Source organism: Xyrauchen texanus, chromosome 34 (assembly GCF_025860055.1).
Source record: "Xyrauchen texanus isolate HMW12.3.18 chromosome 34, RBS_HiC_50CHRs, whole genome shotgun sequence".
NCBI lineage: Eukaryota > Metazoa > Chordata > Actinopteri > Cypriniformes > Catostomidae > Xyrauchen > Xyrauchen texanus.
This window is the reverse complement of record NC_068309.1, coordinates 6,436,721-6,462,041: the sequence shown is the minus strand read 5'-3', so window position 1 is coordinate 6,462,041 and position 25,321 is coordinate 6,436,721. Positions and strand designations below refer to the sequence as shown.

At 35.0% G+C, this 25,321-nt stretch overlaps 1 protein-coding gene across 1 annotated transcript; it reads left to right on the top strand.

The window, feature by feature from the left end:
* The first annotated feature begins 9,789 nt into the window (after nucleotides 1-9,789).
* LOC127627630 (GTPase IMAP family member 5-like) lies at nucleotides 9,790-24,024 on the top strand. The gene is made up of 6 exons (XM_052104094.1): nucleotides 9,790-9,878; nucleotides 10,097-10,162; nucleotides 10,568-11,180; nucleotides 11,311-11,358; nucleotides 19,563-19,625; nucleotides 20,302-24,024. Exons 3-6 carry the CDS (start codon nucleotides 11,105-11,107, stop codon nucleotides 21,669-21,671), a joined length of 1,557 nt encoding a protein of 518 aa, XP_051960054.1. The 5' UTR covers nucleotides 9,790-9,878; nucleotides 10,097-10,162; nucleotides 10,568-11,104; the 3' UTR covers nucleotides 21,672-24,024.
* The last annotated feature ends 1,297 nt before the right edge of the window (nucleotides 24,025-25,321 follow it).

Below are 25,321 nucleotides of genomic sequence, written 5' to 3'. Positions count from 1 at the left end.
TGTACATTTGCTATGTTACTCTCTCCTTATAATTAATTGTTTGAGTTGTAGTATTATTGATACATGTTTGGAAAGGGTCAATTTAAATTAAGGTTTAATTAAAAGAGCAGTGGTAAACAGAGAATGAGGTTACCTGGCAGATAAGAGTCTTAGAAATAGTTTTTCAAATACTTTCCTTCACTTATCTATAGTCATGATATTTAGTCAAGTCTCAATTTACAAGGTTTCAAGTTAAAGGGATAGTTCTCCCACAAGTGAAAATTATGTCATCATTTACTCACCCTCATGCCATCCCAGATGTGCATGACTTTCTTTCTTCTGCTAAAAACAAATGCAGATTTTTAGAAGAATATCTCAACTCCGTAGGTCCATACAATGCAAGTCAACAGGGTCCAAAACTTTGAAGCTTAAAAAGAACATAAAGGCACAATAAAAGTAATCCAGTAGTTTAATCCATGTCTTCTGAATATTGTTTCTCACCCATACCGATCATATCGCTTCTGAAGACATGGATTTAACCACTGGAGTCTTATAGATTACTTTTATGCTGCCTTTATGTGCTTTTTGGACCTTTACATTTTGGACCCTGTTGACTTGCATTGTATGGACCTATAGAGCTGAGATAGTCTTAAAAAATCTTAATTTGTGTTCAGCAGAACAAAGAAAGAGATACACATCTGGGATAGCATGAAGCAAAGTATTGCGAGAGGCTTGTAGACGGCTACTTTAGCTGTCTGATTCAAAGTTAAGCAATTGAAAGGCAATGCCACCAAAAAAACAAAACAAAACTAACATAGTTTATGCAATCTTCTGACCCACTTAAAATCTGATATTGTAAATAAATGCTGAAATAAATCTGTATCTAAGCTATTATTTTGAAATTATGACAATAAAGTGAATACCTTATGATTTATCACCGCAATATGGAGTTTTGTCAACTGTAGTGCTGTATTTAGTGTCCATGTGCTGGGCAATGATCTTGAATTTGGCAAAGATTTCCGCTTGTTTCAAACTGTTTTAATGGTGATAGTTGGGAAATCTAATACCGTAAATGAAGAGAAAGTAAATTACAATGTAAACATTTTAAAAAGTACAATAATAATAATAAAATGAAACCATAAAATGTAAAATTATGCTCATCTCTAGTTGTGAAACACCAGTTTGCATAAACCACTTTTGTAACATTTTCATGCCATTAAGCACAAATAAGAGCGATAAGACTTAAGAGTTTGTATTTGTCAAGTAAATAAGCACAAGCCATTTCTCTTAGTGCTTGTGTTCACATAAATAAAGAACAATATAGAAGTGATATAAGCAGTTAAAATAAAGTGCAACTCTTGTGACAGGATTTCATCAAATGGAGGGTCTATCACTTTACATCAGTGTTGATTTTTTAGGCATTAGCAAAGATGTTCTGTAAATATACTTGAGGAATACAATATATTGCTTTTCCAAATTTCTGATTGGATGTTGATGTTTTTTTTTTTTAAGCCACAAATAAAGTTTAAAGCTCTTGTTCAAAACCCTATGTGTAACCGGCATCACAAGTCTATAAGAGATGCCTTCTGAAATGCGTCCTGCCAGTAGTAGATGCTGCTGAATGTGATGCAGAATCAGATACATATTGACCCACCATCTTTGAAAGTAAAGTGCAAAAGTATTCAGTCTGAGAAGTGACTTTCTGTTTTTGGGAAACTGGACTTATAATAAAGATTTTGAAGCAGCCAGGCGCAGAAGACCCAATAGAGGCCGATTAATGATGTCAGGGAAATTAATATCCTGTTGTTTTCTAAAAAAATATTCACATACAAACATTAACCAATGTTAACATTATAGCATATGCATGAATGAGATGATCATTATATTATCATAACAGCCAGTAACATAAACTCACGTCATCTTGAACCCTCTCTCATACATCAGGACATCAGAAAGTGTAGATTTATTGTAAACAAAGGACTTAAATATTGATCTGGTTCTCACCCACACATATCATATTGCTTCTGAAGATGAAGTTGTTCATTTAAAGTCGTTTAAAGCTATTTCCTTGCTTTAGTAGTGTTGAAGTAATACAAGCGATCACGAAGAGCTGTTGTATGTAAACAGTGGCTGGCGGATTCACTTCATGTCACCAACTGGCTCATATTACACACAAAAATTATCTTTTCCACCACCTGCTGGCTAACATATGTAATGTCAAAAAAAGACAAACAGTAGCTCTTAACACATCTGCACTGCTCTTACACTTTAGTTTAGAACGGCACAAACACAAGCGGAGTGATACACACAGTGAAGCATCAGAGTGCTGATGATGTCAGACCAGAACGTCTCTCGTCCAATCAGATTAGAGGACCGGAACTAACTGTTGTATATTAACTGTTTATGTCAAAATGCCATTTTATTTTATTTTTTGTAAAGGATCTGCACTTTGGGCTGCTGTGGCTCAGTTGGTAGAGCGGGTTGGCCACTAATCGCAGAGTTGGTGGTTTGAATCCCGGCTCACATGACTCCACATGCTGAAGTGTCCTTGGGCAAGACACTGAACCCCAACTTGCTCCCAATGGCAGGCTAGCACCTTACATGGCAGCTCTGCCACCATTGGTATGTGAATGGGTGAATGAGGTACAGTGTAAGGCGCTTTGAATACCATTAAGGTTAAAAAGGTGCTATATAAGTGCAGACCATTTATTACTTTGTCTACTTACTACTCAAGGTAGCATACACACTTTAGGAGGGACACAAAAGGGAAAGCCTACGAAATTAAGTCATTAAAAGTTGCTGAAGGAAGTATTGATTCTGGCCCGTATGGACTGTCAAGTCTGTGATTACATCTGTAATACATGCAAGTTTTGAGTTTTAATGTCCATAGAAGTTCTTAGTTATCACTTAGTTGTGATCCACCTTTGAGGTCTGAGAGTCACCCACTGTGGTTGTAAATGTTCATGAATTTGCAAATAACCTTTAAACTTTACTCTGTAATTTCATTTTAACACAAATAAAACCTGTGACTATATGCATTATGACAGCAAAGTCAATAGGAGCAGAGATTTGGAGAGTATCTGGAAAATTCTTTGACATGACAATTGTTCTGAAGGTCTGTTCAGAACAATACGTTTTTATTTTGCATACATGACATTAATGGTGACATATATTTGGCAAGATATACAGTATGTAATATTTCATAAATATACTTTTGCATATATATATATATATATATATATATATATATATATATATATATATATATATATATATATATATATATATATATATATATAAGCTACACATTCACTAGTCTCGTAATAATGGATGGTTTTCAATGATGGTTTTCAGGCTAAAAGACAAGCTGTAGCGGCATCTGCACAACCGTTCATCTCATCTCAGTCCACAGAAAAGAAGGGAATAATAACATTGATTGTGCTCTTATTTCACAAAAGCATATTTCAATTGAGTGGCAAATATCCACAACACAATGTACTTTCTAAACACATCAAAGTCCAGTATATCCTGATGGAAGCGCTCGCCTTGCTCCTCCGAGTATGCTTCTGTGGCGATGCAGTGGTAGTGAAAAGAGAATTGAAATGCTTTACCACTCTCTTAACAGAAATGGCAATATATGATCGACTACGCCACCCCGGACAACCAGGGAAATAATAGCCCTAAGGGCACACAGGTTCGGTTTGAATGAGTGGGTGAGAGGACAGGAGTGGTATAGAAAAGTTTATTTTGTTTGTCAATATTGACTAATAAATAGCTAAAACTTTTTGGTGAAAAACTCCTACATTGGCCATAAAATAATGACGAACACCAGCAATCTACACTGTAAATGATTTCTGTTGTTTTCACAGTAATATTGCTGTATTTTCAGTGAAAGTTTACTGTAGAAACAGTTTACAGTATGTTGCTGTCAATTTCATAGCTTTTACAGTATTATTGCTGTATTTCCAGCTTTGTCTACTGTAGAAACTATTTACAGGAAAGTTGCTGTCAATTTATGCTATTCTTTGAAAAAAAAACAGAGTTGGACAATAATAACAGTAATCCTTATATTACTGTTAAATTGATGACAGTATTATTTCAGACAAGCCCCGACAGAGGACGTTTTTTGGTTTATTGAGGTAATTTCAGCTTAGGAATTTTACAATACATTGTTTCATAAGGGAACCCATATATGAAGGCATTTAGTATATAGTTAAAAAAAAGTTAAACATTTATGTGGGTGTTTTTTAATTGCGTGTCTTTATGGTTGCCAGATTTTGTCACAGACCCAACTAATCTAATAGGTTTAGCCTACACTTTTTGGGTGGGAGATGTGATTCCCATCCAATGATCAATAACATAGGTTATGCAAAATAGATAAAATCAATTCCCATGATTTTTTTTATTATTAGTATTTTGCTTTCTAATTGCACACTTGATTACACAAAGAGCTGAAATCGCAATGGGTATACCTGGCAACCAATCATCTAAACCGTCAGCCAGGTGAGATGTAAAATTCTATTTGTATTCAATATTTTAAAGATGTGTATTTCTAAACGTTTCACCCCAAATGTGAAGATATTCGTTTTACCATTAAATAATCGGTGGTGATTTTGATATAAAGATAACGTTAGCTTTGTAACGCAAATATTCTTGCCAGTTAGCCAAATACTAGTTATCACAAGGTTTGCTGTTAATGTTAGTTAATAATTTCAAGTTTAGAACAAAGTAAATCGAAATGTTATTTTTCTGAACATTTGTGTGTAACGTTAACTTACACCGTAGTGCGTGCGTGTGGCCTGTCACAATCAAGGCCTCATATGCTCCGTTAACGTTACGTTGCCCCTACAAGGCTATGTTCGAAATCGACCTATGTTATCCACGACTTGAAGGGACAACCACAGTGTTTTCAATCATATTATACATTTATAACGTGAGTACAACCGATGTACACTTAAAGTGAATTACACAGTCGGTGAAAGTCGCGCGAATGAATTCCTGCGTCTCGACATCCTTCAGACCAGACGTTCACAGGGTTCGATTTTGCTCACTCGTTTTCATTCACTTCAAGTACACTACCGTATATTAGTTTATTAATGTCTGGAAACAGCCACTGCCAACGGACTGAGGTTAATTTAGTTGTATATTTGATATTCGTTTGATTTTCACGACAATGGTCATTATAATCTCCGTTTTTGTCACCTTGGGTGCTTCTCATTTCTTATTTGTGACAAATCAGGTTCTCCCTCGAAATCGGGTCTCTGTCAGGACCCCAAGCGATCTCAAATTAGTTTTAATTGGTAGGCCTACTCTCTTTAGTGTGTAATTACAATTCCTACAAAATCATGTTATGATAAATCCTTTTTGAACCACTTTAAAATGACCATTAATATCTGTAACTTATTATTTAGCATACTAGCACAGATACCGATTGGCCTGATAGCATACACGCATTTACACCTACTGTACATGTATTCAGTCATCTTTAATGCAATTATGTGTTAAAAAGATCAGGGTCATTAAGAAAGAGGATTCATTGTGAAACGAAGATCTCCGTAGGTTTATGCAGTGTTGAATATGTTTTTCATCTCTTTCAGCATGTATGTAGTTGTTCGACATTGCAGCCGCTGATGAGTATCGCTCTTACGGTTAATACAGAGGTAAGTAATTTTCAGCTATTGAAGAACACATTCAAATACATCAAATTAGAGCGGTTTTAGCTTTTAACATGGATCGAGGAGATCAGGATCTTAGAATTTAGTTTAAAGGGATAGTACACCCAAAAATGTACTCACACTCACATAGTTTCATTCTCATTTAAAGGTATTAAGTTTTGGCTTATCTCCTGGTTCAATGTATTGTGGTTCCATATACTGTAAATTAAATGAAAGCTGTTTATCACATTGATGTCTGCCAAGCTGTAGTGCAACTAAATTTTTGTTTTGTTCTCTATAGGCAGCAAAAATCTGGGATCTGCATTGGCCCTTCGAAGTCTGGACTGGAGAATGTTTTTACAGTTTAATGAATTAAATTTTAATAAAAGTTTTTAAATGGACTTCTGAGTGTTGTCATAATTGATGTGACATCTTATAATTAGTAATATAACTGTGAAATATTTGTGCATACAAGTCTTTATATTTCATTCTTTTTAAGCATGTAACAGATTGTATTTAGTCATAATATGTATATATGTGAATATAAAAACTATAATATGTGAATATAAAAACTACCGTAATCAATTATACTGCATAGTAACTTTACAGTGTTTTTAAAATACAGTGCAAAAACAAGAACTGTAATTAATTTTACAGTATAAATATACTGTAAGTTATTATACAGTATGCTGTGAACTACTGTAGTCAGATTTACAGTAATTTTACCGTGGAATAAAATACTGAAGCTTGCTGGATATTTGTTGCCAGTAAGTTACTGTTGATTTTACGTTAAATTTTTTACAGTGTACATCTACTCATACACACAGAAAATAAACTCAATTTAAGGAAAACAAATTAGCCAAAAGGAGAGGTATCTGGAGGTCTGGGCCAGCTGCCAAATTGGAAAACGAACCCGCCCCACGATAGACCACTACAAATACCCAAACGCACACGTGAAGGTTTAACTGCCGGACGACACACAGCACTAGAGGTGAACACACCACGCAAATGGCAGCTTCGCCTCCACCCTCCAGAAATCCCCCAACTCCTGAAACAGAGACAAAAAAATGAGAAAAAAAGTAAATACAATAAATAAAAAAAAGACAAAACAAACTCAAAGAAAATAAACTACCAAAGAAACAACAAAAACGTTTAGAAGGTACAATACCCACAAATAAGTTTGAAACAACTTCACAAAATAAATCAAATAATTCAAGAATTTAAACCACTTAACACGAAAGTAAAACTCACATAACCCAAAAAAATAAGTTAACAGTTTGAAATGAACCACGTTCACTCGGGTTTACAGTGCTCGGAGATGAGACACGGAATGAACAAGAAGAGAAAACAAACAATCAAACATAAGACCGTACAGTACTCAAACGATACACACAAGATTCTGATTACAAGTTTAACCTGATGGAATTCAATAGGCGGCGGCCAGAGGAGACGGTCAGCCAACCCGCAAAGTCATGCACAATCCGCAAATAGCAATGTAAATCAAAAAAAATCACAGTAGCTTAATGTTTGCTATCGTGATGAAGGTCAAGGCAAAACAGCGATGCAGTCGCAATTATACGCAATCGTGATTCAGTGTTAATGCTCAATTCCCACAAATAGCCCAAGAGACCCTCAGTTATGCAGGGGAGACCTGCAGAGCATAAAGAAACTACATTAAAACGAGAGAAAATACATTACTAATACACAAACTATAATCCTACATACCACGGGATGATCCTGCACACAAACTGCTTCGTAGTCGCACACTATATTACAGTATAGTGGCTCAGTCAGGACCATATAAGTGACGTGCTATCAATGTCATTAAAAACAATACAAATCATAAGTAGCCAACCGCGGTCAATTGCTTCTTGTTATAAACAAAGGGCTATACATACCTGTGAGGAGTGGGCAGCCAGCACACAGCAGACGGGGAAAACCAGCTTACAATCTAAGCCTAACAACGTAGAGAAATTCACATCAAACGCCTGCACAGTACGAGAAGCAACGAGTTCACCCCAAACAACTCACATACCTGCGGCGACCACAAATGACGTCACAAGGACAATACAAAGACGCATACCAAGTGGCCACAACACATCCCTTATATATCCGACAAAAGAATACAGGAGGAGGGATTAATAAACTAAGCACAGGTGTATGACATTCCCATAGGTGGATTCAACCACCCTGCTACACTTCCATGTTCTCCTTGAATTTATCAAGATGAGCATCAAGGATATGGACTCTGAGGGACATCCTACAGCCCATTGTGCCGTAGTTTTTCACCAGAGTGTCAACCAGCTCCACATAGTTTTCGTCCTTATGATTGTCCAGGAATCCCCGAATCACGGAGACAAAACTGTTTCAAGCCGCTTTCTCCTTACTAGTGAGCTTCTTGGGGAATTTTCGCTGTCCTTTTCCTCGCATATCGCGGTGCCGCTTTGTGGCCCATTCTGCATAACGCGGCGGCTCGTTTTTGCTTATCGCCGCCCACCAGGAAAATGCCCGGTATGCCAGATTACCAGTCCAGCCCTGATCGTAAGGGAACCTGATTCAAATGTACTGGATAGGAGGGAGATTGACATAGCAGTAAAACAGATGTTCGCCTATAATGTTATACAATATCTAGAAGCCAAGTTGTGGATGATCCATGCTGTCCCATCTAATAAGTTTGCATGAATGTGTCTCTCTTGATCCATTGATTTCTGTTTCTTTCTGTCTGTTCTCCATGTCTCTCCTGTGCTTGTAGTTGCTTTTCTGTGTTTTCGGTGTCCTTGGAATTATGCTCTTTCTACTCACAATTTCCATTTCACACTTAAAAAAACACCCATAAAAGACTGTTATTAGGCATGTATTTTTATTTATCTTGTTTCATTCAGGTTGAATATGGAAAAGAACATTTATATTCTATTCTTAGGCCAGTATAACATTTCTGAATAAGAAACTCTTTGTCAATAAATCCTAATTTAAGGTCATGCATTCTGTTTTACACTCCAATTATGCTGAAAGTTTGACAAGGTAATTTCGACCAGGTTTAGTGCTGATACTGTTTAAGAAAACTTCAGATAATACCTTCAAAAAGGACTTTATGACTGAGAATGATACTTACCTCCATGTGCGAAGACAGGCAAGACAATCTCTGTGTTTTTTAGAGTGCTTTTACTTCACTGCTTCGTAGAAGCCCAACCACACCACACCACACTACAATAACTACAGATGCTTTCTTGGAATTTGTGAGTATAAGTTTATTCTTTTCCTGTTTATACCTCTTTCCGTTGGTGTGCATTTGTGCCGTCCACTTTTATAGCCTTTTTAGATCCTGTATGATTTCTTCTTTCATGACAGTATAGTCCATTTGATAGCCTCTAAATAAAAGAACAATATAGACTGATACAATCCTAGAGAGATTTGTTTCTGTTTGGCCATTTTAAAAAACTAAATTTGACCTGCAAGGGAATGTGACTTGCAAGAAATGAAAGTGAAAGTTCAGTACTTGAGTATCAGAAAAAAGACACTGTGTTACTCTGTGCTATTAAGTAGCACAACCTTTTTCAACTGTTCTAACAAATAGAAATGTTTTTGAAATACCAACTTAGTACATTATGTGACACTTTATTGTCTTGTAGGCTGCATGTCTGCTCAAAGTGGGGCTTTGACCTCACAGGTAAAAATGCAATAGTAAAATTACTAAAAATATATATTTTTTAAATGACTTAAATGATAGGCTAATACTGATTTGCTGCATTGCATCTGAGGGAAGAGAATCATACATTTTTAAGAACAAAAATGTTGTGTTTTCAAAATTAAATGCACATATGAGCCAAAACATTATGACCACTCACAGTTGAAGCAGATATCATTGATCATCTCTTAACAAGGCCACAGGTCAAGCTCTGGGTAGATTAGATGGTAAGCAAACAATCAGTTCTCATAGTCAATGTGTTGAATGCAGGAGAAATGGGCAGGAGAAAAGACCTGAGCGACTTTGACAAGTGCCAAATTGTTACGGCCAGATGACATGGTCAGAGCATCTCTAAAACGGAAAGTTGTTCTGGTATTCTCACAATGTTGGAGCGTTGTGTGGAATGTCATCTGTCAAGTCCAACCAGTTAATGCGTACGGTAACTTTAGGTTTAGCACTCATATTTCCTGTAATAAAACAAGTGCTGTTTCTGACGGTACAAAGTGTTCATGATATTTCTGTGAAGATGGACAACTTGAGTGAATCATCCAGACCACCAGGTAAATCTGTCAATTTATAAGTTCTTTGGACAAAGTCAGTATGTATTTGCTCTTTATTTCAATCAAAATTGTGTTATATATCAAGAGAGGAAATAATGTATTAATAATGAGGCTCTTGTTACAATAATATAACATGCATGTAGATTTCAACAGCATTTTGTAGTTTAATGTACAGTTAACTATGAATCTGTATTTCTGATTTAATTTGCTTGTAACAGAGGAAGATCAGAAACATTCAGGAGTCGTCCATCTCAGAAGAAAGAGCCAACGTGAACCTCCAAACAGTACGTTTTACTCAAATTTAAAACCATTAAATTTACTCAAGATCTTAAACCATTTAAATTGGTTCTAATAATGTATTTTTCTTCTTTGGCTTTGAGTAAGCAGAATTATAAATACATTAAACATTCCATAAATTATTCCAGTGTATATCTTTGATGTTTGGGTATGTTTTTATTACACCAACATAGTATTTTCAGAATTAAATGAATACTTCTACAGCAGAAACTGATCTGTGGGTAATTCCAGCTGTTTGACTGTGTCTACTTTGCAACCACAAAGTCCATGTTTAGTTTCTCTTTCTTTTGAGAAGAGCCAAACAACAACAATAGTCATATAACAAGCTTCAGTCATGAAAGTGTTGAGTGTGTCAATCTACTGTACATATAAAGTTGTTTGTGTAATTTCAGTGTCCGTGAAAAGAATCGTGTTACTGGGATCACACAGAGATGTCAAAGCCTCCTGTGGGAATATAATCCTGGGACGTAAGGTGTTCTCAGAGATACCGTCCTCGCTGCAGTTGTTTGAGAGTCATGAAGGTTTGATTTTGAAGAGAAATCTGATGGTCATCAACACTCCTGACCTGCTCAATTCTGCTCTCTCTCATAAAGAGCAAGAAATGAGGACATTTTTCCACTTGGCTTGTCCTGGACCTCATGCCCTTCTGTTAGTCCTTAAGCCTGGCACACTTACCGAGCAGGAGAGAGATGCCCTCAAGATCATTAACAGTATATTTGGTGCAGGAGCATCGGAGTATGTGATTGTCGTCTTCATACATAATGATCAGACAGAGTATGTGACATTAAAGACTCTGATGCTGATAGAAAAGACGTGGAGTCTCTGCTACAGACCTGCAAACGAGCCCACCATGATCTGAAAAGGAAAGGAGACCAATCACAGGTGCAGAAACTTCTAGAGAACATTGAGAAGATGCTGTAGGACATTGCATGAGCTTTCCTGAAGAATCAAGTCCTGATGGGGGAAAAGACCCATTTGACCAAAAAACAAACAAGCTGTTTCAGGGTAACCCTCTATATGTCTCATTTAACTTAAATATGGGTCATTCATTTTTGTGATGCAACTCCTTAAAAAGTACAATAGAACTATTAACTTATTTTCTGTATGTGAAATAATTTTCCCTACTCATTTGAAGGTGCATGTTCCAGATTTCGTAGACGGCCGTGTAGCATGAATCCACAACGTGAGTATGAAGTGATTATTCATGTAATGATGGATTAAACTAGTACAACTGCACCATTAAAAGATATCAGTGGCATCAAACAAATCCATCCATTAAGTTTATTGGAATCAAGATGATGTGAAATTAATTTGTGGGATGCATCGTGTCTAGGGATGGGGTAGGGAATTACCGAATCGTAGGGAATTACCAATTGCGATTCCTCTTAACAGTTCCATTAAGGGTTAAAGGGGATTCATCTGGAAAGCATTGCATTTTAATGAACATCTGCTAAACATCTCAAAAAGATCCGATTTACAAACATTCTAAATCATGAACATCTCAAAAAGATCTGATTTACAAACATTCTATATCATGAACATCTCAAAAAGATCCGATTTACAAACATTCTAAATCATGAACATCTCAAAAGATCCGATTTACAAACATTCTAAATCATGAACATCTCAAAAGATCCGATTTACAAACATTCTAAATCATGAACATCTCAAAAGATCCGATTTACAAACATTCTAAATCATGAACATCTCAAAAGATCCGATTTACAAACATTCTAAATCATGAACATCTCAAAAGATCCGATTTACAAACATTCTAAATCATGAACATCTCAAAAAGATCCGATTTACAAACATTCTAAATCATGAACATCTCAAAAAGATCTGATTTACAAACATTCTAAATCATGAACATCTCAAAAAGATCCGATTTACAAACATTCTAAATCATGAACATCTCAAAAAGATCTGATTTACAAACATCTAAATCATGAACATCTCAAAAAGATCTGATTTACAAACATCTAAATCATGAACATCTCAAAAGATCTGATTTACAAACATTCTAAATCATGAACATCTCAAAAGATCCGATTTACAAACATTCTAAATCATGAACATCTCAAAAAGATCCGATTTACAAACATTCTAAATCATGAACATCTCAAAAAGATCCGATTTACAAACATTCTAAATCACGAACATCTCAAAAAGATCCGATTTACAAACATTCTAAATCACGAACATCTCAAAAAGATCCGATTTACAAACATTCTAAATCACGAACATCTCAAAAAGATCTGATTTACAAACATTCTAAATCACGAACATCTCAAAAAGATCCGATTTACAAACATCTAAATCATGAACATCTCAAAAAGATCCGATTTACAAACATCTAAATCATGAACATCTCAAAAGATCTGATTTACAAACATCTAAATCATGAACATCTCAAAAAGATCCGATTTACAAACATTCTAAATCATGAACATCTGATTTACAACATCTGATTTACAAACATCTAAATCATGAACATCTCAAAAAGATCTGATTTACAAACATCTAAATCATGAACATCTCAAAAAGATCTGATTTACAAACATCTAAATCATGAACATCTCAAAAAGATCCGATTTACAAACATCTAAATCATGAACATCTCAAAAAGATCTGATTTACAAACATCTAAATCATGAACATCTCAAAAAGATCTGATTTACAAACATCTAAATCATGAACATCTCAAAAAGATCTGATTTACAAACATCTAAATCATGAACATCTCAAAAAGATCCGATTTACAAACATTCTAAATCATGAACATCTCAAAAAGATCCGATTTACAAACATTCTAAATCATGAACATCTCAAAAAGATCCGATTTACAAACATTCTAAATCATGAACATCTCAAAAAGATCCGATTTACAAACATTGTAAATCATGAACATCTCAAAAAGATCCGATTTACAAACATTCTATATCATGAACATCTCAAAAAGATCCGATTTACAAACATTCTAAATCATGAACATCTCAAAAAGATCCGATTTACAAACATTCTAAATCATGAACATCTCAAAAAGATCCGATTTACAAACATTCTAAATCATGAACATCTCAAAAAGATCCGATTTACAAACATTCTAAATCACGAACATCTCAAAAAGATCCGATTTACAAACATCTAAATCATGAACATCTCAAAAAGATCCGATTTACAAACATTCTAAATCATGAACATCTCAAAAAGATCCGATTTACAAACATTCTAAATCATGAACATCTCAAAAAGATCCGATTTACAAACATTCTAAACCATGAACATCTCAAAAGATCCGATTTACATTCTAAATCATGAACATCTCAAAAAGATCCGATTTACAAACATTCTAAATCATGAACATCTCAAAAGATCCGATTTACAAACATTCTAAATCATGAACATCTCAAAAAGATCCGATTTACAAACATTCTAAATCATGAACATCTCAAAAAGATCCGATTTACAAACATTCTAAATCATGAACATCTCAAAAAGATCCGATTTACAAACATTCTAAATCATGAACATCTCAAAAAGATCCGATTTACAAACATTCTAAATCATGAACATCTCAAAAAGATCCGATTTACAAACATTCTAAATCATGAACATCTCAAAAAGATCCGATTTACAAACATTCTAAATCATGAACATCTCAAAAGATCCGATTTACAAACATTCTATATCATGAACATCTCAAAAAGATCCGATTTACAAACATTCTAAATCATGAACATCTCAAAAAGATCCGATTTACAAACATTCTAAATCATGAACATCTCAAAAGATCCGATTTACAAACATTCTAAATCATGAACATCTCAAAAAGATCCGATTTACAAACATTCTAAATCATGAACATCTCAAAAAGATCCGATTTACAAACATTCTAAATCATGAACATCTCAAAAAGATCCGATTTACAAACATTCTAAATCATGAACATCTCAAAAGATCCGATTTACAAACATTCTAAATCACGAACATCTCAAAAAGATCCGATTTACAAACATTCTAAATCATGAACATCTCAAAAAGATCCGATTTACAAACATTCTAAATCATGAACATCTCAAAAAGATCCGATTTACAAACATTCTAAATCATGAACATCTCAAAAGATCCGATTTACAAACATTCTAAATCACTGAACATCTCAAAAGATCCGATTTACAAACATTCTAAATCATGAACATCTCAAAAAGATCCGATTTACAAACATTCTAAATCACTGAACATCTCAAAAAGATCCGATTTACAAACATTCTAAATCATGAACATCTCAAAAGATCCGATTTACAAACATTCTAAATCATGAACATCTCAAAAGATCCGATTTACAAACATTCTAAATCATGAACATCTCAAAAGATCCGATTTACAAACATTCTAAATCATGAACATCTCAAAAGATCCGATTTACAAACATTCTAAATCATGAACATCTCAAAAAGATCCGATTTACAAACATCTAAATCATGAACATCTCAAAAAGATCCGATTTACAAACATTCTAAATCATGAACATCTCAAAAAGATCCGATTTACAAACATTCTATATCATGAACATCTCAAAAGATCCGATTTACAAACATTCTAAATCATGAACATCTCAAAAGATCCGATTTACAAACATTCTATATCATGAACATCTCAAAAGATCCGATTTACAAACATTCTAAATCATGAACATCTCAAAAAGATCCGATTTACAAACATTCTAAATCATGAACATCTCAAAAGATCCGATTTACAAACATTCTAAATCATGAACATCTCAAAAAGATCCGATTTACAAACATTCTAAATCACGAACATCTCAAAAAGATCCGATTTACAAACATTCTAAATCACTGAACATCTCAAAAAGATCCGATTTACAAACATTCTAAATCACGAACATCTCAAAAAGATCCGATTTACAAACATTCTAAATCACGAACATCTCAAAAAGATCCGATTTACAAACATTCTAAATCGCGAACATCTCAAAAAGATCCGATTTACAAACATTCTAAATCACGAACATCTCAAAAAGATCTGATTTACAAACATTCTAAATCACGAACATCTCAAAAAGATCCGATTTACAAACATTCTAAATCACGAACATCTCAAAAAGATCCGATTTACAAACATTCTAAATCACGAACATCTCAAAAAGATCTGATTTACAAACATTCTAAATCACGAACATCTCAAAAGATCCGATTTACAAACATTCTAAATCATGAACATCTCAAAAGATCCGATTTACAAACATTCTAAATCATGAACATCTCAAAAGATCCGATTTACAAACATTCTAAATCATGAACATCTCAAAAAGATCCGATTTACAAACATTCTAAATCATGAACATCTCAAAAGATCCGATTTACAAACATTCTAAATCACTGAACATCTCAAAAAGATCCGATTTACAAACATCTAAATCATGAACATCTCAAAAGATCCGATTTACAAACATTCTAAATCACGAACATCTCAAAAAGATCTGATTTACAAACATTCTAAATCATGAACATCTCAAAAGATCCGATTTACAAACATTCTAAATCATGAACATCTCAAAAAGATCCGATTTACAAACATTCTAAATCATGAACATCTCAAAAAGATCCGATTTACAAACATTCTAAATCATGAACATCTCAAAAAGATCCGATTTACAAACATCTAAATCATGAACATCTCAAAAAGATCCGATTTACAAACATTCTAAATCACGAACATCTCAAAAAGATCCGATTTACAAACATCTAAATCATGAACATCTCAAAAGATCCGATTTACAAACATTCTAAATCATGAACATCTCAAAAGATCCGATTTACAAACATTCTAAATCATGAACATCTCAAAAAGATCCGATTTACAAACATTCTAAATCATGAACATCTCAAAAAGATCCGATTTACAAACATTCTAAATCATGAACATCTCAAAAAGATCCGATTTACAAACATTCTAAATCATGAACATCTCAAAAAGATCCGATTTACAAACATTCTAAATCACTGAACATCTCAAAAGATCCGATTTACAAACATTCTAAATCATGAACATCTCAAAAAGATCCGATTTACAAACATTCTAAATCACTGAACATCTCAAAAGATCCGATTTACAAACATCTAAATCATGAACATCTCAAAAGATCCGATTTACAAACATTCTAAATCATGAACATCTCAAAAAGATCTGATTTACAAACATTCTAAATCATGAACATCTCAAAAGATCCGATTTACAAACATTCTAAATCACTGAACATCTCAAAAGATCCGATTTACAAACATCTAAATCATGAACATCTCAAAAAGATCCGATTTACAAACATTCTAAATCATGAACATCTCAAAAAGATCTGATTTACAAACATTCTAAATCATGAACATCTCAAAAAGATCCGATTTACAAACATTCTAAATCATGAACATCTCAAAGACATCTGCTGAATGTTTTTGTGACACCCGAGAGGAAACGTCTTAAAGGTGTATTGCAGATGAGCAAATAACCTAAAAAATACATCTTCCAGATTTAAACGCACATTAAATAGATGTCTGGTTGCAAAAGGTGTTTACTTTTTTAAACACTATTTTAGTAATTCACGATGTATCACGAGCCTGTGGTCTACTGTTAACACAGTAACAGTTCTTGGTTCAATTTGAGTTGGACATGATGACTTGCAGTTCAGCACGTTTTTCAGTCATGAAAACGAACCAGCTGAGAAGAGTGTTTCATTCGGGAGGCAATGCTGTATGTTTCACGCAGTAGATTTAAAGGAACCAGCTCATAAAAGTAATTTATTCGAGAATCTGACTACACTGATCACGATGTCGCTGTATGTTTCGTACTGTAAATTCAAAAGAATTGGCTCATGAGAGTAATTTGTTTGAGTATCAGACTACACTGTTCGTGCTGTAGGTGTCGCAATGATGTTTCAATAGTGGTGTTGCGGTGCCGATGAATGTCCCTTTTGCAGAAGAATGCACGTTCAAGAACCGTTTAACAGAAACAAAAGTCATGAAAATCTTAACATGTCTTTCAAAAATGTCCTTCGACAATCATCATCTGAAACACTAACGTCATTCACGATTTAGCCAATTATCAGATATAATGGGACTTGAATATGTAAATCAACTGACTGCACTGCAATTATAGTTTTGTATTTTTCATTTAGTTTTTATTTCAATTTTATATAGTTTGTCATTACAGTTTAGTTTAGTTTTTGTTAGTTTTCACAGTTTGTCTGTTAGTTTTAGTTTTTTAGTTTTAGTTTGGCTGCCAAAGCTAAGCATTTACTGGTATAATTTAAAAAGTCTAACATCATTACGGTTCTCTAGGCAGTCTTGTGTTATACCTATCTAGTGGTATTTTCATGTTTACTGTGGATTGTAAATGTTGCAAATTTTATAATATAGGGTGAATATGGGCAAAGTGATGAAAGACATTTAAGCTTGATCCACACTCTGTCCATATGTAATTCATTAAATTAATATAAATCATGGGGTCTGGGCAGCTCAGCAAGTATTGACGCTGACTACCACCCCTGGAGTCATGAGTTTGATGCCAGCCAGGTCTCCTAAGCAACCAAATTGGCCCAGTTGCTAGGGAGGGTAGAGTCACATGGGGTAACCTCCTCGTGGTCACTATAATGTGGTTCTCGCTCTCGGTGGGGCATGTGGTGAGTTGTGTGTGGATGCAACAGAGAATAGCGTGATGCCTCCACACACGCTATGTCTCCGCGGTAACTCGCTCAACAAGCCACGTGATAAGATGCACGGATTGACATCTCAGACACGGAGACAAATGAGATTTGTCCTCCGCCAGCTGGATTAAGGAAAGTCACTACGCCACCACGAGGACTTGTGCATTGGGAATTGGGCATTCCAAATTGGAGAGGAAAAGGGGGAAAATAAATGTATATATCATTACTAAACTAATCTTTGTGGGCTACACAATTAAAGGGATAGTTCACCCCAAAAAATGAAAGTTCTATAAACATTTACTCACCCTCATGTCATCCCAGATATGTATGACTTACTTTCTTCTGCTGTACACAAACAAAGATTTTTTTAATAGTATCTCAGCTCTGTAGGTCCATTCAATGCAAGTCAATAAGGGCTATAACTTTGAAGCTCCAAAAAGCACATAAAGGCAACATAACAGTAATCCACATGACTCCAGTGGTTAAATCCATGTCATTAGAAGTGATATGATAGGTGTGAGTAAGAAACAGATCAGTATTGAAGTCCTATTTTTTTTACTGTAAATCCTGACATCAGCAGTCTCCTAGGCAATCATGATTTCAAGCTCAATTATATTTCCCAATGCCATTTAGCAAACTCTGCAAACTGTACAAGTGTAATTGAGCTTGAAATCATGATGGTTCCTGTAGACTGCAACTGCAATGAAAAAGGAGTTACATTGTGGTCTGTTCTTACTCAAAACAGATTAGATCACTTCAGAAGACATGGATTAAACCTCTGGAGTTTTATGGACTTTTATGCTGCCTTTATGTGCTTTTTAGAGCTTCAGACCCGATTCACTTGCATCGTATGGACCTACAGTGCTGACCTATTCTTTTAAAAATCTTCATTTGTGTTCAGCTGAAGAAAGAAAGCCATAATACAGCTGGAATGGCATGAGGGTGAGTAAATAAGAGGTTCATTTTTGAGTCAACTATCCCTTTATCTTTTTGAAGTTTAAAATGTGATGATTTTATTTTGGGATGGGTGGCAGAGCTCATTTTATGACCACTGGTAGGAAAAGCAATGGTGAAGAAAATGACAGAAATTTAGTTTAGCTTATAAGCGTAAAATTCATAATTTATGATGTGAAAGTGTAGAAAATGTAAAATTAATGTGTATATATATATATATATATATATATATATATATATATATATATATATATTATTCTTTTCAAGAGAATAATTGTATCCCTGTCCCACTTTACCAGTAGGCCCTGCTGCTTAAACACATCTGGGATTTTGTCAAAAGAGGATCTTCAAAGGTTCTACTTCCCAATAGTGAATATTTCTTAATTTTTGCTTTTGACTAAGGTAGAAAACATCCAATATTTTCTTCAAAGGTTTAATATTAGGTTGTGCTGTTTGGATCATAAAATCAAAGTGTCAAGAAAATAAAAAAAATCCCCAAATCCGTTTGCCCAAATCAATCATATTATGTCACCATACTAAAATGAATTCAAGAATTTATTTTAGTTAGATTTGGAATTATGAAAAAGTATTTGTTAGTTTTCGTTAACTATAATAAGTCAAACCTACAGTATATCTGCAGATTCATTAACAATTTGCAAACTGTTTATATTACAATTTATTAATAATGTTCTTCATTCTTTATCTTTATTTAGACCCTGTTACATCAAGGTTTTGGACAAAACCAGAAAAACCCAGACTGCTTGTGCGATCCAATTGTGAGTATTACAAATAAATTACGACAAAATGTATATTACAATTTACTCTGAATTTATTTATTTTTTTCCTTTTTTTTTCCATTTCTGGCAAGCTTTTCAAAGGCGATGTGCCTTAAAAATACTTTGTTGGATCACATCGTGAAATGCAAACATATAAAAATCGAACGATTTTATACAACTTGCCATGAGATCGGGTTGTACTACCAGTTTGGCCAATGGTAGCTGTTTGAAAACTATTATTATGTTGGCCTGACAAAGGCTTTTCCAAAATCCCCAACCCAAGACCATCATTTCTAACATTAACTCCTCTTAGAGCTTTCAAGCCACATCCACCAAACTTGGGACAGACCTTCAGCCTGTTCTGGAGTTGTGTGCTATATTTTTCTAAATGATCAGATTTAAGATGATGGTTTATCTGACAATATATGTGTAGCTGGCAGTTTGTCTCACTGTAATGTCTGTACAGCCGTGAATCTTCAGACTTTTCAAACTAGTTTAATCTTTCTTTGTCAAGCCAACATCAAAGTTTGTCTTAACAATCTTTACCAATCTAGTTATTTTTGCAATTCCATTTTAAATGCTTCTTATATACAGCTTAAAATATTGCTTTGATCTGATCTTGGTGTAATTTCTGATTGTATCCAATATTGAGAATGTTTGTGTCTGTGATTGACAGTCACAGCAAGCACTAATAAGGACTTGGGGTGTGTGAGGATCGTGTTGATTGGAAAAACTGGAGTGGGAAAGAGCGCAACAGGAAACACCATCCTGGGACGGGACGTGTTTGAGTCTCGGGCCAGAATGACCTCTGTGACAAGGAAATGCCAAAGAGAGAGTGGAGTGGTCTGTGGACGACCCGTGACTGTGGTGGACACACCAGGACTCTTCGACACAAACCTCACCAATGAAGAAATCCAGCAGGAGATCATGAGATGCGTTGAGCTCTCCGCTCCTGGACCGCATGTGTTTCTGCTGGTGATCTCTGTCGGCCCGTTCACAAAAGAAGAGAGAGAAACCCTTGAACTCATCAAGATGACCTTTGGACAGAAAGCCCAGACATACACTATAGTGGCATTCACACGAGGAGACAACCTAGCAGATGAAAGTATCAAGGACTATATTCAGGATGGTAATTCACATGTCCAAAAACTGATCCATGACTGTGGAGGAAGATATCACGTGTTTAACAATAAAGAGAAGAAAACTGCTCAGGTCATAAGTCTATTAAAGAAGATTGATTTGATGATGTGGAATAATGATGCCTCTTTCTATGATGACGAAATGTTCCGGGAGGCAGAGAGAGCTATCAAACTAGCTCAGCTAAACAAGGAGAAAGAGGAGGACTTCAGACGAGAGATTGAGACCCTTAAAGCCAAATATGAGGGAGAAATTAAAGAGTATAAAGCAAAACTAGAGGAGGAAAAAGTAAAACTGAAAATTAGGGATCTTCTGCTCATGGAGACAGAAAAACATCAAATAATGGTGGGCGGAGCCACAGCAGATACTGAACAAACACAAGCACAAAATAAATCCCAGGAAAACCCTTTTTCAGGAAAGCCAGATCAAGGTAGAAAGATAATAGAAACAGTACAAGGAGCAACAGAAAAAGAAGCTCATCCAGAAAATAAGAAGCACGTTAAAAAAAGGGGTTTTGGAAAATGGAGAAAAAGTAAATCGAAGGGAAAAAATGAGACGATTAAAGAATGCAACGAAGAAGAAACGGTCACAGATCAACAGATCAGCAAAGACACTGACACTCTCAACCAAGAAAAACCCCTGATGAAACCAGGAGACCGGACTGACACAAAGACAGATGATGAAAATATACATTTGCCAAGAAACACTGAAGACGAAAGGGACGCAAAGGAAGAAAATCTTTTGCTACAGCAAATAGATGAATGCAGGCAGAAGCTGGAGGAAGCCATGAGAAATTACAGAGAGATCTCAAAAATGAATGTGGCACAACTCAAGAAAATTCAAGAAAGAAATGCTAATAATATTGGCCACTGGGAGAAGAAACATGGGAAGTCCTGTGTGCTTCAATAAGTCACACCTGCCCAGATCTCCATTTACTGAATGCTAAGCTTATGATGTCTTAATGGAAAATGTTTGATATTATTGTTCTTTATTTATCAATTTTACAAGCTTTGACTTTATTTGACAGGAGAGAAGAGGGAGGGAGGTCTGGGACTCATTTCTCAAAAGCATCGTAAGCCCAAGCTCATTCATCTTAGTTTTGCGACCCGTTTTACAAAGCCATCGTAACTTAAGAAGAACTTGACAATGCTCATAGATTTACGAGTGCTATGGAGTAATCGTACATGCAGACACCTGCAGGACAATCACCAAATTATATGCAATACCATTTAAAAATGGGTGACAGTGACTTAATGATGGAGGATGTTGAAGAGTGCTCCATTTGAGTGTTTCTTGATTTAACAGCAGCGTTTGATACAGTTGCTCATTCAGTTTTAATTGATACAGTAAAGAGATGGGTGGGAATATCTGGGGTGGCTTTAGAGTGGTTTGTTTCCTACTTGTTGAATAGGACATTTCTAGTGTCTGTTGAAGATGAGATGTCCTCCTCTTCCAAAAAATAATTGTGGTGTTCCGCAAGGATCACTGTTAGGGCCAGTTCTGTTTTCACTATACATGTTACCTTTTGGTTCAGTGATTAGAAAATACATTTTTATTGCTATGCAGATGACCTACAGTTGAATCCCAATGACCTGTCTAGTTAAAATGTTCTTCAAGAGTGTATAGCAGATATAAAATAAATGGATGCCATGTCATTTTCTGCATGTAAATTCTGATAAAACGGAGGTTCTTATAATCAGTCACAAAATTTGGGTGTCCATTTTATTATTGTATATTGTTAATTCAGTCTTATTTTTTTATCAGTTAAGGATCATTTCCAAGGTGAGAGAGTTTTTGGGATATAGAGAAGCTTATAGATGCTTTTGAATCCACACACTTTAGCGCAGCTTCTATCAGTGCAAAATGCTGCAGCTAGACTTTTGACACGAATTAGGTCTTTTAATCATATTACTCTAATTTTAGATTCCTTGCATTGGCTAGCAATTCATTTTAGGGTTGATAAGACTTTATTTAATAATAGAGCCAATATTGGAAGGGGGTGGTGGTGGCATAGTGGGCTAAAGCACAGAACTGGTATGCAAAGGTTGCCGGTTCGATCCCTCACCCACCACCATTGTGTCCTTGAGCAAAGCACTTAACTCCAGGCTGCTCCAGGGGGATTGTACTTGTGATAAGTGCACTGTAAGTCTTAATGACCACAGAGCCACAGCCTCAGATTAACGTCTTAAGGACCTTGTTACAGTATAGTGTCCCCGTCACTATACTGGGGCATTAGGACACACACAGACCACAGGGTGAGCACCTCCAGCTAGCATCCCTAATACCTCTTCCAGCAGCAACCACAGTTTTCCCCAGGAGGTCTCCCATCCAGGTACTGACCAGGCTCAAACCCTGCTGAGCTTTAGTGGGCAACCAGACCAGAGCTCCAGGATGAATGATCAAGAATGTTCTTCTTAAAATGACAGTACTCTGCGCTAAGGGATGGCTGAAATACCAATTGCAGTGTTGCCAGATCTCACAGGTGAAACAAGCAACCTGGTCTGGAAAAACAAGCCCAAAATAAGCCATTGGCTCACCAAAATAAGGACAAAATTTCAAATAAGCTCTTAATTAATTTCCGATGTGGTGGATTGATCTGCATAGAAATCATAAGCATAGTTAATTAACATTTAAGTATAATTTTAATTACAGATCTGCTTCTGAGATCAAATCTATTTTATTGCATCATATCTGACAATAACTTTTTACATCTTATAATGTTTAGTTACCTTGTATCTGAATTAGCCGTACATGTATATGTGGTATTTATATATAGTTGTTAAAAAAGGTATTTATTCACAAAATACAACATCCACAAAGGACAGTTTGATGTGTGATGCAGCAGTTTCCTTCAGGATCCTTCATGTGATTAAACCCTTTGGCCTTTAGTTTAATGAAATAATAATCGGAACGAAATGGACCCGTTATAACCAGTTACCAGCATTTAAAAATAAAGTTTTCACTCCGGAACAACTGAAAATCACTTTGTTTCCGGTTTTCGGTAACGTTCTGCTAAAAATGTTGTTCATTGTCAGTTTTCGTTTCTTGAACCATTTTTAGTCCCTGACACCAAAGCTTTTATTAACCGGACAGTCCTCAATGGTGAGGGTGAAGTTTTGGATAGAGTTGACTTTGGTCCCAGTAAAAATTTCACTTGTATTACTAGAAAGTTATTAGTCATACAGGTTTTGATGCATCCCAATAATATGAATTTGTTATATATGAAAAAGCTACTTCATCACCCTTCCCAGTTTGCTTTACAAGAAATATTATGCATTGATATTGAATCATAGATTGTGTAAAAATGATGGTGTATTTAATCTTGCTTATCCACTTGTACAACAGTAAAAACAAAAAAAATTAAATTAAATGTTGCCGTCGTTCATTCATTGTTTGTCCTGAGACCCGAGCATGAGTGCGGTGTGCATTATCCATTCCTCTTTTTGATTTGTATCTAGAAGCCCCTAAGAAACATAAAACAATATTTTTGTATTGGTTTCTTAAAATAATGTCCACATATATGGACAGCGGGAATAAGTTGTGAAATTTTAAATAGCAAGAGTCTATCATAGGAGTGTTGGTTATTCATGTTTGGAGATGTTGCAGACATTAAATCATAAATTAGCATAATTAATTCTGATTTAAAGTAATGGCCAGCATAAACCAATCACTGGAAACCATGTTAAAATAAAATGACCATTGTCCCGTGTCTGCCAAACATCATCTGCAGCCTGAAACTGAACTTCTTTTTTTTTACGAGATATTAGAAGTGAATGCACTTAGCTGCATAGAGAGCTGATGATGTCATATCAGATTAAACAAGAGACTCTAATCTTCTGACTCAAACAGGTTTTTTTAAGGTACAAACTTAGAGGTTTCTGGTAACGCTTAAGAATACTGTGTCTTAATGCAGAACTAATAGGTCATTCTTCATTAACACTTAAGTCTACTATTAACTACTAAGGAAGATGTGTTAACTAATCAGTATGTAATAGCATTTTATAGTTGTGTTAAGTAACAATTAGCAAAGCAATAACTATTGAATTCAGTCATGCCTCCTGATGAACTACTTTTAATTATCTACTAATTTGGCTTCAGGAGAAATAACTATTGAGTAACTACTAATGAACAGTCGATTAATTACAATTACAATAATATCATAACAATTACAATATTCAGGTTGTGGCCCTTATTTCTAATGTTATTATTACTATGGAAATTTTGGCCTGTATGGTCAATTGCTAAAGTATTCAGTATTCTAAAGTGAAAATTCAGGGAACCCATGATTATTTAATACAGAATTACCAGATAATCATTCATTAATGGGGCTCCCTGTATTTTCACTTAGAATACCGCTCCAGGTTGTAAGTAACTCTTTCATAATTAAGTGATATTTCTTTATTAATTACTCAGGGGTTCCCTGTATGTTCCCTTCCACTCAGTCATTGCCTTACATACAGGAATAATTTACGAAAAATGTAATGTGTTATGTGCTGAGGAAAACAAGAGACACACACACTATACTGTATATAATTCATAAACCTACCTGAGGTAAGTTG